The sequence below is a fragment of the Schistocerca piceifrons genome, chromosome 6, assembly GCF_021461385.2.
Source record: "Schistocerca piceifrons isolate TAMUIC-IGC-003096 chromosome 6, iqSchPice1.1, whole genome shotgun sequence".
In the NCBI taxonomy this organism is placed as follows: domain Eukaryota; kingdom Metazoa; phylum Arthropoda; class Insecta; order Orthoptera; family Acrididae; genus Schistocerca; species Schistocerca piceifrons.
Window position 1 is genome coordinate 577,015,839 of NC_060143.1, and position 19,053 is coordinate 577,034,891.

General features: G+C 42.8%; 2 protein-coding genes across 3 annotated transcripts in view; one reads left to right on the top strand and one right to left on the bottom strand.

Moving 5' to 3' along the window:
* The window catches only part of LOC124802650 (glia maturation factor beta), a 37,935-nt gene extending 29,166 nt beyond the window's left edge, over positions 1-8,769 (top strand). The window contains exon 5 of the mRNA XM_047263555.1: positions 7,875-8,769. Within this exon, the coding sequence (XP_047119511.1) occupies positions 7,875-8,014 (140 nt within the window). The 3' untranslated portion in view covers positions 8,015-8,769. The remainder of the gene's footprint in view (positions 1-7,874) is intronic.
* The window catches only part of LOC124802649 (protein cornichon), a 71,335-nt gene continuing 60,307 nt past the window's right edge, over positions 8,026-19,053 (bottom strand). For both annotated transcript variants that reach the window (XM_047263554.1, XM_047263553.1), the window contains exon 5: positions 8,026-8,315. In XM_047263554.1, the coding sequence (XP_047119510.1) occupies positions 8,288-8,315 (28 nt within the window). In that variant the 3' untranslated portion in view covers positions 8,026-8,287. The remainder of the gene's footprint in view (positions 8,316-19,053) is intronic.

The window sequence follows — 19,053 nt, forward strand, 5'->3', positions numbered from 1 at the left end:
GCTAAATAAAATGTGTTACTTACATAGCAGCTGCTGCAGAAGATGGCCATCTTGCATCACTATGAATTATAATATTTTGTTGAATCTTTCATCTGGTATATCCCAAATCAATAAATGAGCAGGCTTGAAATAAAGCACAATTCTGTTTTCTGACTTCATATCACTTAATTAAACATTAATTCTGTGATAATGCAACACAGAAATAGTTGGCACTTGATAGCTGTCTTCCTTTTTGTACAATATTTCCTCCACTGCAACCTGTGAGCGCACACTTCTCTGGAACATGACACGTTGTCGTCATTGTTCCTTTACAATACTTACACCTTTTACCTGTATAGTGTTACTCGAGCTATATAACTGGCCATGGTTCCAAGCATCATGAATATAGAAGTTGTACACCTACTATTGTCATTTGAATTATAAATATCGTATGTCGTAGTGGGGAAAATTAACTGTTCTGCAGCTGTATAGCTTGGAAAGCAGACCATTATTCAAAAAATACTAAGAAATGAACCTTCAAAATTTGTTTTCTGTTACTCTGACAGTACAATTTTTGCAGACTAATAAACCTAGATAAATATACAGATGTGCGATACCTCAAAGAGAAACTCAAAATGGCAGGGTTCATCCAAGGAGAATAGGAAAGCAAAAACAGAAATGCTGAATTTCGTTTTCAAATGTTTATTTGCTAAGGAAGATGCAGGATTACTGCCTCAGTTTAATTCATGTAACACTGAAAAGGTGAGTAAGGTGAGTGATGTAGATATTAATGCCACAGCATTGAGAAACAGCTGAAGCCACTACCATATAACCAACAAGATTCCAGGGCCTGATGGAATCCCATTAGATTTTATAAAGAATTTGCTGCTGTGCTGGGTCCAATTTAATTCATAATATACAGTAGCAGTATTATGGAAAGGATAGTTGCTACTCACCATATAGCAGATATGCTGATTAGAAAATAGTAACAAAGGAAAACAGCACTGGGTTAAGGATGGAAGAAAAGCCATCAGGCAAAATCAGACATTGGAAAAACCAGGATGGAATGTAACGATATTATGAAAAGGAGAGTTTCTACTTGCCAATTTATTTGTTTTCAGAGCTGAAAATGCGCGTGCCTGACCCCCCCTCCCCCATAGTGTGCTGGCTGACTGGGCCAGGCTATTGCGGCATAATTGCAGCTCAACTACAGGTGAGCGTTTTATCAGCTGGAGTGAGCAAAAGGAAAAAGGAAGCAGGTAGTAGGAGGGTGGGTTAGGGAAGGGCGGCTGACAGGTGGTAGGAAGGGGCAACTGGTGTATGGAAAAAAATGCGGGAAAGAGAGGCAGCAAGTGCACTGAATAGGGATGCGCCATGAGTAACAGCACAAAATGATGCAGAGTGCAGTGGCTTGGATTGTATTGTATTGGGAGACAGAACAGAGGAAGAAGAGATTGCAGCAAAGATGCAGATGAAGGGTGCGGGATGAGTGATGTTAGTTGGGTGTGGAGGAGAGGGTTTGCAGATACTGGGGCCAGGACAATTATAGGATCAATAGATTTGTTGCAAAGACAGTTCCCATCTACATAATTCAGCAAATCTGGTTTAGGGGGGGGGGGGGGGGGGGAGTCAGATAGCCCAGAATGTGAAGCAGTGACCATGCTGTGCTCAGCTGCCTGTTTAACCTCGTATTGTCAACTCTGCTCTTGGTCACGGTTTGCCAGAGGCAATTTAGCCCCGTGGACAGCTGGTTGGTGGTCTTGCCCACATAAAATACTGTGTAGAAACTGCAGCAGAATTGGTATATGATATGACTTTTCATAGATCGCACTGCCTCTGCTAGGATAGGATAAGCTTGTGTCGGGACTAGAGTAGGATGCGCTGAGTGGTTACAGCAGGCAGGTCTTCCACAGGTGTATGACCCATGTGGCAATGGGCTGGAAGTAGGTGTCACATAATAATGTACTAGGATATTGCATAGATTGGGTGGGTGGAAGAATACAATGTCAGGATTAAAGATGTGTTTCCGGGTGTTCTGAAGATTTATTGTTTCCATTTTATGCTCAATATATCAACAACAAATTCAGCTGTCTTCTTCAGGTGCTAAGATATGCTGTTATGGGCACTTGTTGCTGAGACTCCAACCAGATTGTGAATTATTGTTGGTCTCTCAGTGATATGTATAGCCAAGTTCAATTCCTTATGCCCGTTATGCACTTCAGTGCTCTTTTGTTTTTCAGAGTTGAAATATTGCACATAACATGGAAAAAAACAACTTGGCTGAACACGAGAGATCTTACTACTTTGGGAGTGATGGGAAGCAGAGGGAGTTTGCTGTTTCTTTTTTCTGGGCATGATAAGTAGTTAAGTTCTGGTGAAGGATATTGTTCAGTTTTTCCAGTCTGGGATCATACTCAGTGATGAGGGGTTGCTACTTTGAAGCTGGTTCTTAGGGATGGTCAGAGAATTTGAAGCATGTGTGGACATGGCATAGGAAATCTGTTTGTGGACCATGTTCGTGAAGGTCTTAGAGCTTTACCATACTTTCAAAGGGGATTGTTTGTCACTGCAGATGTGCTGTCCATTGGTTGCCTGACTATGGGTGTTATTTTTTTTTGTGTGGAAGGAATGACAGCTATCAAAATGCTTAGTATGGGCAGAGGGATAGACAGTGGAGCCATTTGAGATGAGGAAGTCAACATCCAGGAAAGTTGGACTGAGGAGAACCAGATGGAGTGGATGGGAGAGAAGGTGTTAAGGCTGTGGAAGAATGAGGATAGGATATCTTGGTCCCGAGTTCAGCTCAGGAACATATCATCAATGAACCTGGACCAGACAAAGGATTTGGGATTTTGAGTAGTCTGCAAAGTTTCTTTTAGTTGGCCCATAAAGAGGTTGGCATGGCAGGATGCTATGTAGGTGCTTATTGCTGTACCGCATATATATCTACCCCTTAACACGGAAGTAGCTATGTGTGAGGATGTAGTTAGTTACATGTATAAGAAATGAAGTGGTGGGTTTGGAGTTAGGACGTTGAGATATTTGGTGTTTGAAGGTGGCAAGGTTGTGAGCATGGGGAATGTTGGTGGTAATGGGGTGGCAGTAGTTGAGAGCTGATGAAAGAAGTGGTTCATGTCTTTAATATGCTATGGGCATGTGATTGGAAGTGCTGCTCAACAACAGAGATTCTTTCATTGGGAGCACAAAAACGTGCTGCAATGGGGCATCCATGATTGTTGGGTTTATATTTGGGAAGCATGTAGGAGGTTAGTGTTACATACTTATTAGGGTTAGGAAGGATATGAATTCGGGGGAGAGATCCTGTGATCCAATTAAGGATTTGAGAAGGCATTGGAGGTTAAGCTGAAGTTTGTGATGGGACCACTACAGCAAGGCTATGAAGGAGTAACATAGTTGGTTGTTGCCTTCTGCCACGTGATCACTGCAGTTCATCATTGACAGTGATACAGCCTTTGTCCATACAAAGAATGATAAAATCGAGGCCTGTCTTGGATGTTATGAATGGCTGTTCTTTCACCCATTTCAAGCCTTATTGTCCTGGGAAGGGAGGACCTAGAAAGGGTGAGGGCAAGTTGATATAAAGCATTTGTGGAAGGTAAACAGGGAGTGTTTAAGTGGGAATGAGACAGTGTCACAGTTGGTTGGTGTTGGGATTTGCATGGCACTGGTTGGCAGGATTGGTGACAAAAAAATATTTGCACTGTAGGAATCAGGAGGAGGAGGAGAGATTTCTGACAACTACACTTTGATTGAACTTGTGCGGGGGTGTGGAAGGTGAGCCCTTTGGACTGAAACATCCTTCACTAACTGTCAACCACGCTGACCCCTTTACCATTTGGATCCCATACTCCAGCACTGTTGACATCACCTCCCTATATGCCAACAACCACCATGCTCCTGGTCTTGCTGCTATCGATCGCTACCTCTCCCGTATCCTTATGACTCCAAGCCTACCTTATACATCTAACTACACCCTTGTGCATAACCACTTCTTCTTTGAGGGTAGGATGTACAAATCTATGGCTTGGTGATGGGCACATGTAGGGTACTTTCTTAGCCAACCAAATACCCCAACCCCTTGTCTGATTCAGGATCATTGATATCTTCATGGCATGGACCCAGGGCTAAGACATCCTGTTCTCATTTTTCCACAGCCTCAGTACATTCTCTCCTCCTCAGCCCAATGTGCCATCTTCCTGAAAGTTGACCTCCACCTTGCTAATGGCTCTGACTGTACCTGTGTCCATATCAAGCCCATTAACTATCAACAGCAGCTATGTTTTAACAGCTGTCATTCATTTCACACCAAAAAGTCATTCCCATGTAGTGTGGCTATTCATCGACGGCAGATCTGCAGTGATAAGAAATACCTTTCCCAGATGTTGAAGGTTTCTCCCAGATGTTTTAGATTCACTTCACAGCTGTGTGATTTATGTTATACAGAATATTTACACTTTTAAGGCTCTTTCCATAATAATTTTAATTTTCAGTAATATCTTAATGTGTGTTAGATAGGTATGTACATAGAGAAAGTGTAAATTGCTTAGCTGTTGGATAAAGGCCTACACACACACACACACACACACACACACACACACACGCACGTACCTGCCTCCTTTCCTTTCATCCAAAAGCTAAGCATTTTTCTGTGTGCACTGCCAGCAACTAAAGTTTTCAAATGATACATGAGATCATTTTGAAATTGTATATTGAAATCTGTTAATTACTGTAAAACAGATTATTTTACCTCAGTATGTGTATAGGGAAGGCATGTGTCTAGAGAGAAATTATTGTAACCAGTTCTCACTGTTCACACTGATAGGTTTATACATCTTTAATTGAAGAATTAAGTTGCTAGAATGCCCCACATTGTTCAGAAGTTTGTAACCTACAATGTAATTTGGCAGTATAAATTCCTTTCCCTGGTGTTACTTTAATACAGATTCCATCAAAAATTACACTTAAAATTGAGATGATAAATTATTGTACTTTGGTTAGCTCAAACCAAAATAACAAATATTGTAGATATGAATCATGGATAATTTTTCTACTGCTGTGCCAATGCAGGTTGAATAATGCTGTACTGGTGGAATAACCAGGAAGGAATGCACAGGAGAGCAGTAAGGTGGCATTGCACCCTTAGCAAAATCCCATGCCTTTGGTGGTGTGCAATCTACAGCAAGAGGTTTGTGGCCCATCAGGCAGCTGGTGAATGCTTTTTCACACTGCATAAAACTTATTTACCTGTAAATATTTTCTTCACTCTATGCTCGTATCTTTCAGAATAAGGTGGCGGTCAAAGTCTAGTACTTTCATGTTGCACTTCACGTGCATGCTGGAATTAATGGGCTTATCACTGAAAAAGCCAACATGCATTTAACTAACTGCAATTAAATTAATGTGGCATGAATGAGTCAACACTGCTGGTAATATGCTTTGTAAGAGCACTCACCAGCATTCTAAACTTTTAGTAGTTATGAAGAGAAATATCAAGTGTATGTAGCACATCTATAACACTTGTGTTGTTTCTTACTATAGAGAGAATTTTCAAATAAAAGATCTGAAGTACCCCATAACCATGCAGTACTTAAATCAGAAGTCACCCGAAAGGACACACCAAAACATATTTCATGTGGCCATTTGGTGGTATGTTTATAAACAATTAGATTGAGTATGAAAGCACTATTCAACTCTACTGCCCCCTAGTCAGGGTGATTGACAGTTTAGAGAAAGTATGTAAGAAATGAATGTGAAAAACAGCACAGTCAACTGAAGATACTCCCACAAAACTCTCCATAAATCAAATAGAACACTATTTCAGAAATCTTATTTTAATGCTTTTCACCTAAAATCCCTATTTTGGTATTAAACGGTGTCTGATTCACTCCAAGATTGCTGCAGTGCCAGTACAGTGCATTTGGGATGAGCATTAGTTAGCTCTAAACTAGAAATTTGTTCAATTATCAGAGTTACTGGATATTTTCATGAGAAATATAGAAGCAAACAAAAATGTTTAACAGTTACGGATTACTAACATACGTTCGTGTTAAAATAATGTGAATTTGGGACCAGCCAAAGAGGGCAAAGATGTGTGACCTGTTTCAGAGGTATGTTGGGAGAGATTCCAGAGGAAGTGACATTGTAAAGAAAACTGTCTTGAAAACAATTTCCAAGCTTTTTTAAAATGGGAAATGTGGAACTTTTAGTATATATTACAGACGCATTGTCAAACATAGTATTTATATTCAGTTTAAACCCCCCACCCGCAATAGAACAGAAGGAAAAAGACCAATGTCTAGGTGGTGGAGGAAATTGACTGCTACTGTGGTTCCTTCAGCATCTTGGCAACCAACTGAAGTGATTTAGGGAATCTATATTAGGAGTATTTGAAGCCACTGCACATAGAGGGACAATGACAAAACACACACACACACACACACACACACACACACACACACACACAGTGAATCCCTAACATTTGAAATGCAGAGCTCATTTGTGAAGCCAAAGCAGGAACTAGCAATGGAAAAATGCACAGGTGTTGATGGCAACTGAATTGAAACCTTGTTTACTATGTTAAGAGAATAGTTACCATCTTGTAATTTTTTTTTTTTTTATCTTTCCAATTCAGGTCGCAAAAACAGTGTCATTGCTGACCTTGATGCATGCAGGACAGGAGAAACACAATGTCATCACGTGTGCCTTTCCTAGACTTGCGCTGTACTTTTTGTAACATATTCAAATCGTTTGACGATTAACTTCTAATAGGTTGAAACCTTGTATCCATCTGTGCTGATAATGAAGTGAAATCTAATTCTTAGTAGAATTAACAAGTAATCAAATCTTTCTGTGTACATTCATTATGGGCAAAGTATTCAGAATTTCACTAAACAGAATAGAGGATCATTAAAGTAACAGGGTTTGTATGCATGACAAGATGCAAATTTTAATAGTACTTATGACATACACATTCTGTAATTATCTGAAGCATGTGTGCACGTTTCATACTCCTTTATGAATTTTGTTTTCATATTTTGGAATTTCCGCATTAAACACACAATGTTTATGAGATATTTCTCCCCATCTTAAGACCCGAGTTACTGTGGCAATTCTATTTACTTGTAAATCACTTAAATACTGTATATATACTCTCATTTTATGCTGTGGAAATATCTATGCAGAATGAGAGCAAAGAAACATATGATCCTCAGCACTTCATTATGTCAGCGAGAGAAAATGGCTGACAGAATAACTTAAATTCCTTTGCAATTCAAATGTTCATTTACACTTTCATCACTTTTTTTTTTAATTTCCTGATGTCAATAGATAATTTCATCATACCCTGGTAAAATAATGTTTAAGAATGAAAAAACAAGAATTATGGTTTTTAACATGAAAAACAAATTCTTTGTGTATATATTTTTAAATATTCATACTAACATTTGCATCACACTAAAGATTTCTTTCCAAAATAAATGGTTTTTTGAAAACTTTCTTGTGCTGTGTGTATCGCATTTTATAACAGTAAATATTAATTATTTAGCACTAACATAATCTGAACTGACTTTGAAACATATTTTATCATGCTGATAAATGAATTACCCATCTCACTACAGCTTGAGCAAAATTTAAGGGCTGACTAATTCAAAGATAATATTTTGTCACAGAATACAGTATGATCCAAGTTTTAAATGTACATTTCAGCAAAGTTTTTTTTACAAGTATTTTGAAAGAGAAGAAAGAAGGTGTGTTCATGTTGAAAACAAAAACTGTTTCTTCAATAAATTACAATTCTACTGGGAACATTAAAGATTTAATATTGTATTAATTGTAGCTGATGTGATTGAAAGGTAATAAACAATTTTCACTTTCAGATAGCCAAATGGAGTTGCAGATAATGTATGCTGGCACGAAATTGGCTCTGCAAAAGGAAGCTGACCTGACTCGCGTTTATGAGGTCCGCGAGCTTGATGAATTAACAGAGGAGTGGCTGCAGGAAAAGCTCAGCAAGTGAAAGCCACAGCATAATTATAAAAACTGTTTATATTAAAGTTCATTAATCTACAGTATTTTGTACAAATCACATCTAAAAAATGGAGCTGACCAGTTACATGCAAATAAGATAACAGCCAAGTTTTTATGAATAGTGGTGAAACACTCCCATTCTGCTACTTAGGAGATATTTGCAACACTGTGATGTATGAGCACACAAACACACACAGTTGTCCATGACTATAATTGTGACCAGAGGTAATGAATACTGTATGCACAGGCTCCCAGCTGCAGTTTAGTTTGATATGAGGGAGTAGATCATGCTGCAACAAAAGAAAACAAATTACTACTGAATAAATCTTTTAGAATGGAGAGACCTTGTTACATTCACAACTCTAAGAAATAATGAAAGGAAAATGCAGCTTTCTTTCCTTTACAAATATTTAAATATTGTTTTCCACTTTCAAACTACTGCTTGATATGTAACTTTACCTGACCCAGTTAACTGGTACAGCAATTTCCACTGAAGATTTAAATAGCTGCTAAACAAAATCTGTATTCAAAAGTACACAATAAGAGCATTAACAATTTTTATTGCAAGTTTCATAACATGCCTCACTATAGGTACTTCCACAGTATACACATCTATTGTCTTTTGTAGCACAAATATTAACTCTGAACTGAGTTGTAAGCAGAAAAGTACAAAATAATGATTTATACATTGTTTTGAATGTATTTATGATTGTTATTTTCATCAATAAAGGGACCAAAGGACAAGTTGCATTTAATCTTGTAGTTCTCATCCATCCATTTCCGGGATAATTTGTCACTGAAATACAAATTCTGTAAAACAGGAACTTCTATATGAAAAGGAAAGTTGCTACTCACCATGTAGCGGGGACGCTCAGTCGCAGATAGGTGCAACAAACAGAGTGTCACAAAGCCTTTGGCCAGTAAGGCCTTTGTCAAAAAAATAGACTACAGACATGACAGCAATCTCCAATCTCAGGCAACTGGGGCCACACTGAGCAGCAGCACCAGTGCATGATAGGACTGGCGACCGGGGTTAGTATGGTAGGGGTTGCGGACAATGAAGTGCTGCAGGTTAGACGGAGGGCAGGCGAGAGGTTGGGAAGGGGAGGGTTAGCGGGAAAGGAGAGAAGTAAAAATACTGGGTGCGATGGTGGAATGAGGGCAGTGTAGTACTGGACTGCTAACAGGGAAGGGGAAGAATGGGAGAGGACAATGACTAATGATGGTTGAGGCCAGGAGGCTTATGGGAATATAGGATATTTGCAGGGAAAGTTGCCACCTACACAATTCAGAAAAACTGGTGTTGGTGGGAAGGATCCATATGGCACAGGCTGTGAAGCAGTCATTGAAATGAAGGATGTTATGTTTGGCAGCATGCTCAGCAATTGTGCGGTCCAGCTGTTTCTTGGCCACAGTTTGTCGGTGGCTGTACTTTCACACAGACAGCTTGTTGGCTGTCATGCCCATGTAGAATGCAGCACAGTGGTTGCAGCTCAGCTTGTAGATCACATGACTGGTTTCACAGGTAGCCCTACCAGTGATGGGATAGGTGATGTTTGTGACCGAACTGGAGTAATTGGTGGTGGGAGGACGTATGGGACAGGTTTTGCATCTAGTTCTATTACAGGGGTACGAGCCACGAGATACAGGGTTGTGTAGGGATGGATGAGTATATTGTGTAGGTTCGGCGGATAGTGGAATACCAGTGTGGGAGGGGCGGGAAGGGTAGTGGGCAGGACATTTCCAATTTCGGAGCACAACAAGAGGTAGTCGAAATCCTGGCAGAGAATGGAATTCAGTTGCTCTGGGACAACAAAAAGACTGTAACAAATAAAGGTCTAAATTACCTTCTCTGCTAGGGTTTTGACGACCTCTCATCGTGCCCTGAAATGAGAAATGTCTTGCCCACTATCCTTCCCACCTCTTCCACAATGATATTCCACCATCCACCAAACCTACAGAATATACCCATCTATCCCCACACAACCCCTTCTCCCAACCCCTTACCTCATGGCTCACACCCCTGTAATAGTCCTAGATTCAAGACCTGCCCTACACATCCACCAACCCATCACCTACTTCAGTCCGGTCACAAAGATCACCTACCCCACCAAAGGCAGGGCTTCCTGTGAAACTAGTCATGTGATCTACAAGCTAAGCTGCAACCACTGTGCTGCATTCTACATGGGCATGACAGCCAACAAGCTGTCTGTGTGAAAGTACAGCCACCGACAAACTGTGGCCAAGAAACAGCTGGACCGCACAATTACTGAGCATGCTGCCAAACATAACATCCTCCATTTCAATGACTGCTTCACAGCCTGTGCCATATGGATCCATCCCACCAACACCAGTTTTTCTGAATTGTGTAGGTGGCAACTTTCCCTGCAAATATCCTATATTCCCATAAGCCTCCTGGCCTCAACCGTCATTAGTCATTGTCCTCACCCATCCAGCCCATTTCCCATTCCTATTCCAGCACTACACAGCCCTCATCTACTTCTCTCTTTTTCTACTACCCCCCCCCCCCCCCCACATCCCACCTCTCATCTATTCTCTGCCTAACCTGCAACACTTTACTGTCTGCTATTCCTGCCCTGCCCTACTATCCCTCCCTCTCCCCACCCCAGCCTCCTCATCACCACCCAGTCGTCACTCTCATGCTGGTGTTGGTGCTGCTGCTTGCTGTGTTGCCTCAGATTGCAGTTGGGTGTGTTTGCGTGTCTGTCATTTATTATTGACCAAGGCTTTACTGGCCAGAAGCTTTGTGACAGTATTTTGTTGTGCCTATCTGCGACTAAGTATCTCCAATATATGGTGAGTAGCAACTTTCTTTTTCATAATGTACTTATAATTGGAAGTTTTTATACATACAAGTTTTAATGCATATGCAATATTCTTACCAGATGTTGCTTTCTTTTGCCAATGAATCATTGCAAGATAATACAATCTATATATATTTATAATGTCATTGGCCCTGTTGTCTGTATGTGAACACTGATCTTGGTAACTAATCTAGGAATTTTGACAAGGTATTCACTAATAGAGACTGAGTCATGAAGAACATTTGCACAGATAATTTATAATGACCATACAAGACAAGTTGTTTGGTCATAGATACTCAGTGTGACACTAGCGTGTCTCACTCGTTTGTAAACTATCTATTTGTGAGCCTAGCTCTTACAAAGATAAAATGAAGCAAATAAATTCAGTCAAAAACTAGTCACTGCTTACTCTCAAGCTAAAACTAAACCCCGCCCGAACAGGCCATGTAGGCCCAATGGTATCGACTGGCCACCGTGTCATCTTCAGCCCACTGGTGTCACTTAAAGTGGATATGGAGGGGCATATGGTCAGGACACGGCACTTCTGTCCATATGTCAGTTTATGAGACCAGAGCCACTACTTCTCAACTGAGTAGCTGCTCATTTTTCCTCACAGGGGCTGAGTGCACCCCACTTGCCAACAGTGCTTGGCACACCATGTAGTCACCCATCCAAGGTCTAGCCGAGCACCCAACAGCTTCAGTGATCTGATGGGGAAACTGGTGTTACAACTGCAGCAAGGCCTTTGGCTTACTATCAAGCTGATTAACATAAAAACTGGAAGTACATTGCACAAACTTTGCATGGTGGCTCCTGCAAGTGTCACTTTTGGTGACTTGCACCAGTGCCTAGGGACATTCTGCACCAGTGCCTAGGGACATTCTGCACCAGTGCCTAGGGACATTCTTTTAGCTTTCTAGAAAACTGCGGCCATAACTTTTGCCTGATATAGTTTAGCATGCTTCCATCTTAAGAGTGTGTTGCAAAGTGGTATGCTCACACTACATTGTCTGCTGTTTTGATGTCAAATTAGCATACAAAATGCATGCTTTATTGCTTGGACTTTGACAACATGATTGAAATAATTCTGCAGAAGCAATCATCTGCTGACTTATAGTTTCAGAGAAATCTGCAGAAAGGATCATGAAAACTCTTATCACTAAAAGCCAATCTTGACAATGTAGGGAAAGACAGAGTGATTGACTGATAAATTGAGAGGATTTATGGGACCAAACGGTGAGGTCATTAGTCCTGAGATTCCAAAGCTACTCGTGCAACAAAGAGGGTTTGCTAAAAATGGATGTATCCAGTTGGGAGGGGGGGGGGGGGTCAAAATTACAAAATAATGAAGTTAAAACACATACAATAAACTGCATAAAAGGTGAGACCAAATCTAAAAACCAGAAAAAAAAGTACGGCCTTTCCATGGAGGAGTGGTCATGGGGTTCCAGACAGAGAAGACATGAAGAGATCCCAACCACAACCACCCTGTCCCTGCTCCAGAAGGAAAGCAAAACCTTATATCTGGAAATAAAAACCACTTTCACGGAGGAAACTGAGGACCAGTTCAACCATCTGTGGATCATCTGCTAATATTAAAATTAAGGAATCTGGAAGACTATACTTAGCACGAAGGGCCAAAAGAAGGGAACATTCCGCCAACATGCACACGGCATACAACAGTAGACTCTTTCCGAGAGAAAGCCAAGCTGCAGTAGACTCCTCGATTGTGCGAGGTGTGTTACTGTGAGCAGTAGCGCACCAGATGTAGACGTCATTCCAGTTTTGGGCAAAGTCTAGGCACCATCCAAGGGGCGGGGAGTGGGGGAGGGGGTAGGAGAGGTGTGAGGGAATACAAAGGGTGCATTCCAGTGAGTGGAGATGGAGATCCCGACCAGGGGAAGTGAGACATATTCCAATCGGCAATCCCACATATGGGCAGTTGTCAGGAGGGAGACATCCCTCATTTGCAATGAGGACAGGGACAGGGTGTACTGGATGATCAGGGAATTGGCGAATGATGACTGCATAAGAAGCCATTTGTTGGCTCTGTCGTATTTGTACAGGGAGCATGCCCGTTCTGCAAGAAGACTGTCAATGGGACTAATGCAAAAGGCAGAGTGGAAGGAGCAGCTGAGCCATAAACCTCACTACCATAATCTAGTCTGGACAAGACCAGAGCATGGTAAAGATAGAGAAGAGGGCTGTAGTCTGCACCCCAAGATGTGTGGGCCAGGAGGTGGAGAGCATTAAGCTTCCACATACATCTTGTCTTTAGGTGGTGAATATGGGGCAGCCACATCAGCTTTTTATCAAAAGTAAGTCAGAAGAAATGAGACTGTACTACAACAATGAGGACCTGTTTGCTTAAGCAGAGGTCATGGTCGGGGTGTACTGTAGGTCGATGACATAAATGCATAACTTATGTTTTGGAGGGACAAGACTGGAACCCATGGGAGATTGCCCGCACAGAGGCCTGTCAGACAGTGCCTTGGAGCCAGCACTCAGCAGATACTACCAAGTGGGAGCTGCACCAGATGCAAAAATCGTTGACATACAATGTCATGGTAACCTCAGGCCCAACAGAGGTTACGAGTCCGCTGGTGGTTATGAGGAATTGTGTGGCACTGAACAAAGAACCATGTGGGATACCATTCTCTCGAATCCAAGGGGTACTGAGTGAAGTGCCACTTTGAACCCGGAAGAGGCGATGAGATAAAAACTTCCAGACAAAAATTGGAAGAGGACCAGAGAATCCCCAGTCATTGACGGTAACTACACTTTGATGGCGCTAAGCCGTGTCGTATGCCTTACGTAGGTCAAAGAAGACTGCAACAAGGTGCCAGCTGTTTGGAAACAGCACTCCAACAGGCTTTTACTATATGAGTAAATGGTCAGTTGGAGATTGTCCTTCCCCAGAAGTCACACTGATATGGGGACAAAAGGCCCCGAGATTCCAGTACCCAATATAATCTAGAGCTAACCATTCTCTCAAGCAATTTATAAAGTACATTCCTCAGGCTAGTTGGGTGGTAGCTGCCGAGAAATGTTGGGTTCTTCCCAAGGATGGTAATAGCTAAACTGTCTCGCCATTGCGACCGGAAAGCACCTGCAAGCCAAATGCGGTTGAAGACACTAAGGAGACGCTGCCCCCGGGGAATGTCTTAAGTGTTGGAGCATCTGGTTGTGGATGGAATCTGGACCTGGGGCTGTGTTGTTTGGAGTAGTACAGGCCTGCAAGAATTTCCATTCAGTGAAGGGTTCACTGTAGGGTTCAGCGAGGTGCAGGTTGAAACAGAAGAGGGTCTGTTCAACTTAGCCCAGAAGGCTACAGAGCTTGGGCCAAACCTGTGATGAAGAGGCATACATCCCCAGGGAGGAAATATAGCACTCCCAGCATTTCTTTTTACTCTGCTTAATAAAATAACAAGCCTTAGGATGGAGAGGCTTAAAAGCGAGGATGTTGGTCTGTGATGGTTGTCATTTAAATCGCTGCAGCACCTGTTGGCGGTCCTGGACAGTGACTGCTACATACTGCTACATTCTTGGTCCATCACAGTACCAGTGAACAAGGGGGACATGTGGATGGGGGGGGGGGGGGCGCAGTGCCAGCAGCAAGAAGAATAGCAGCCAAAGATGTCTTGCACAACCCACCAATGCAATTTGAGAGGGAGGTGTCTAAGTGCCCAGCAGACATATATAAAGGCCACTTGGCCCTGTGGAATGCCCAACACAGGGGACCTGTCTGCTTGGCAGCAGCAGTGGAATGGTACGAATCACCAGAAAGTAATCACTGTCACAAAGATCATCATTGGATGGCCAATGTAGGGAAGTCAAGAGACCAGGGGAGGAGGTCATGAGTGGCACTGAAGTGGGTAGGGGAATCACAGTGGGGTGCTTAAGTCCCCAAGGAGAATAAATGGTGGCGAGAGTTGCTGTACTTAGGTAGACAGTTCAACATAACGAAGTGACCTATCTGGAAGGAGGTAGACACTGCAAATGGTGATTGCTAGAGTTGTTTGCACTCTAACCACTATTACTTCCAGGTTGTTATGAAGGGGGATCCAGTCACTAAGGACATTGGCGTGAAACAAAGTGCAGACCCCACCAGATAACCACAAAATGTTGGGGAGTGGTCATCACGGAAGTGCGTTTCTTGAAGAGCAAGACAAAATGTGGAATAGGAGGAAACAAGAAGTTATATTTCCGGTAGGCGATGATAGTATCTGTAGCAATTCCACTGGATGACTGTGTGGCGAGAGTTCAGGTTAGATATAAAAAAGCCAAGAGGAGGTCAAGTCACTCGGTCAGTGGTCATCACTGACAAGGATGGAGTGACATCCATAAATAAGATGCCAGATTCACATTGGGAGGGGGGAGGGGGTATCGAGGAGACCTTATGTTTGTTCTTCTTCTTCAATTTCGGAAGTGAAGGAGGGCAGGGCACAGAGCGAGTACAGGCGTCTGCAAGATCCAGAACCGAAAGACAGCAAGTGACCTTAGGGTGCACAGATGGTGCTTCTAGTGGCCGAGCTGTGGTAGAAGGCTTCCGGCCTGAGAGACGCCAGGGAGAGTGGTCCTGGTGGGGAGCCCCATCACCAGCAGGTGCCAAAGACAGGGAGGGGGGGGGGGCACTTCTTTTCTTTCTTGTAAGTGGGACAATCCGGCAAACAAGGGGAGTGGTGGTCATGACAATTGACACCATACAGGTGGCAGAACATGGGGGCTTCCTTTACGGAGTGGGTACCCACAGTCACCACACAGAGGGTCAGCCATACAACGGAAAGACATATGCCCAAAACGCAAGCACCGAAAGCACCTCATGGGTAATGGGACATACAGCTTCACGTCACATCTGTGGCATGTAACCTTGACCTTCTCTGACAGGGTATCCCACTTGAAAGCCAGAATGAAGGCATCAGTAATGGTACGGTTGTCTTTGCGACCCTTCTGCACACGTCAAACACAATGAATGCTGTGTCACTCCAGATAAACCCAGAGTTCCTCATCAGTTTGCAGGATGATGTCCAATGAAAAATCACTCCCTGGACCATATTCAGAGATTGGTGAGGGGTAACAGACACTGGAACATTGCCGAGACACTCACAAGCACGAAGAGCTGCAGGTTGGGTGGCAGAAGACACTTTGGTCAACAGGGAGCCTCACTGCATCTTACCGAGAGACTCTACTTCACCAAACTTGTACTCGATATTCTCCACAAAAAAACAATGGCTTTGTGGTGGTGAATGTGCCCCATCCGTCCCAGTACAGACAAGGTAGCAGGGAAAGCGTATCATCTCAAGACGGCGAGCCTAGCCCTCTTCCACAGTGTAGCCAGGAAAGGGAAGGCTGCTGGGGCATATGAAGCAGCATTCCGTGATCCTTAAACATATAGAGAGACGGCTGTTGAGAATGGCCAGATTTTTGCAGCTTGATACACTTTTCACACCAAGCATCTGCCCTGATACCACCTACTCTGCTCAGGGGCTCTCTCCATGGGTGCCACCCACCCACAGCAAGATTGGTTGGTTGGTTTTGGGGAAAGAGACCAAACAGCGAGGTCATCGGTCTCATCGGGTTAGGGAAGGACAGGGAAGGAAGTCGGCCGTGCCCTTTCAGAAGAACCAGCCCGGCATTTGCCTGGAGCGATTTAGGGAAATCACGGAAAACCTAAATCAGGGTGGCCGGATGCGGGATTGAACCGTCGTCCTCCCGAATGAGAGTCCAGTGTGTTAACCACTGCGCCACCTCGCTCGGTCCCACAGCAAGGGCCACCTGGTACGATGTTACAGGAAGATAAGCAACCACTTTTGGCATACATGGGGAGGGACAGCTCAGGTATCAGTAGGGTGACCCTGGGTGTCAGGAGGCTTAACCAGATGGGTGAGTAACAGCCCCACCACATGGACTGACTACACATTCTTGTGACCTAGCAGATAACAGGGGGATACGGCAGGGAAGGCAGGGGGAGAGGAGTCCACATTGTAGGTGCTAGGGAGGGGTTCTTCCCCAAATGGCTCGAACCAAAAACAGAAAATTTAGAAGTGGAGGTCAACTCTCAAGCAGGGACCTAAACACCAAGACAGATGAAAGAGAATAGGCAGAAGGAACAGAAGTGCAAGCAAAACAGGGAACTAGGTGGATAGCCAGGTCGATATAAATCAGAACACTGAGAAAGGGGAAAGAGGGGGCAATGGGGAAGAAGTGAGGACAGGGAGGGAGAGGAAAGGCAGCCAGGGAAGGAAGACTGGGCTGCAATAGCTTGGGGCCCAGAGTGTGACAGCCACGAACTCAGGAAAGAACTGTGAGCGCCTGGGAAGGGGAAAGACAGATTGCTGCTTACTGTAAAGATTACATGTCAATCTGCAGATGGGCACAATTACAAGACACCTAAACTAACTTTTGGCTACAGCCTTCGCCAGAAAATGTGAAACACACACCATTCATTCACACCTCATGCACACATGACCGCCAACTCCGGCAGGCTGTGGTTGTGGCCGTGGCCAAAAGTTTATATGTAAGCGTCTTAATTGTGCCTGCATACAACTTAATGTGTTATCTTTATGGTAACTATCAGTCTGTCTTTTCCTACATTGTTGATATTCCTACCTGGAGTTTGCTTTGTTTAAAAGCCAAGTTTTCTACTTTTTATCAATTTTCTCTTCCAGTTCATTGCTACTACAGATGAGCGGTCACTTCTCTTTTCATTATATTTCTCCTCCCTCTCTCCACTACTGATATTAACTACTCAATCTATTCATTAGCCGAACTCTTACAAAAGACAAAACAAATTAAGTCAAAAACTACTGTATTTACCCAATTACATGCAGAGACTTTTTCCCAAATTTGTCATTCGAAAAACACAGGGTCATCTTATATTCATAGATTAAACCATTGCTGCTGAGGTCAACATTTTTACATTGTTTAAATAATTAATATGGAGGTCAAATGACACCTTGATTATTGAGGTTCCACAGAAATTTATTTTGAAGAATTCTGTCAGGTAGGTCGTAGCAAAGCTTTGGTTCTTACAGGCTCAAGATTTCCTGATGCACCAAAGTGCTCAATACAGTATCGACCTTGCTTGAACGATCACATGACAGTTGACTCATGGCTCTAGTGCAAGGGATGTACGAAAAGCTATAAACTTGCCATTACAACATTCTAATGCTCTACTTCAAAACTGACAGTTCTGTGACACACAGGAATGAACGGGCATTAAATTCTATCAATTTACAAACTTCTGTTGTATTTGATCAGGTTTGCAATAAAATTTCTTCTAAATGTATGAATATCATATACATACATTTATGCTGCTTTTTAAGCGAAGGCAACATTCAAAGGCAAAATGAAATGAAATGAAATGATCGTATGGCATTTATTGGCCGGGATATCCCCTTCGGGCTTTGGCAGTCGTATTGTAAGTCTCTTTAGCTGACCCGCTTTGTGACTTGTATGTCAATGATTATGAAAATGATGAAGGACACACAACAGCTGGTCCCATGCCAGGAATCGAACTCAGGCCCCCTTGCGTGGTAGGCGGTAATCCTACCACTGTGCTATGGAGATGGACACGGAAACTAATAATTTTCCAAAGTGTGTTTTGTTGCAAAAGACATATTTGGTCACTCTTCATGTATTAGAATACCAGGGAAAAACGTCACCAGCTTGTTAACCAGCTTTAGAACAAAATCTTGACATTCAGATGAAACAAGAAAGAAAATTAAACCAGAATTAAATGTGCAACAAATTAAATCAACTGCATTAAACCGACTGCAGTTGTTATTGCAAGAATAAATAGCAGTGGGAGAGGCCCATTGTGGAGATGACACCAACACACATCACTATATCGCAGGATCAGCAAAAGTTCGAGAATTGGACTGAATCATGATTGTGATTTTTATTTATTTATTAGCTACTGTTGTTGCGTATGATCTGCATCCTAAAAGATAGTGCTGTCCCTGTTTCACTACTGCTCAAGCATAGCAGTAGGGAAGGGTTGGAGGGGAAACAGTGATACTATCTCGGCTGAGAACTACAATGAGTGTGGGGAGGAGAGTGATGAGTGCGCTGCTTCAGTCTAGATTGGGGCCAGTGGCGTACTTCAGAATTTTATGAAGCAACTCTGTCTATGATCACTGTGAGGTATAATGGGAACTGTGGTGTCACCGCCAGACACCACACTTGCTAGGTGGTAGCCTTT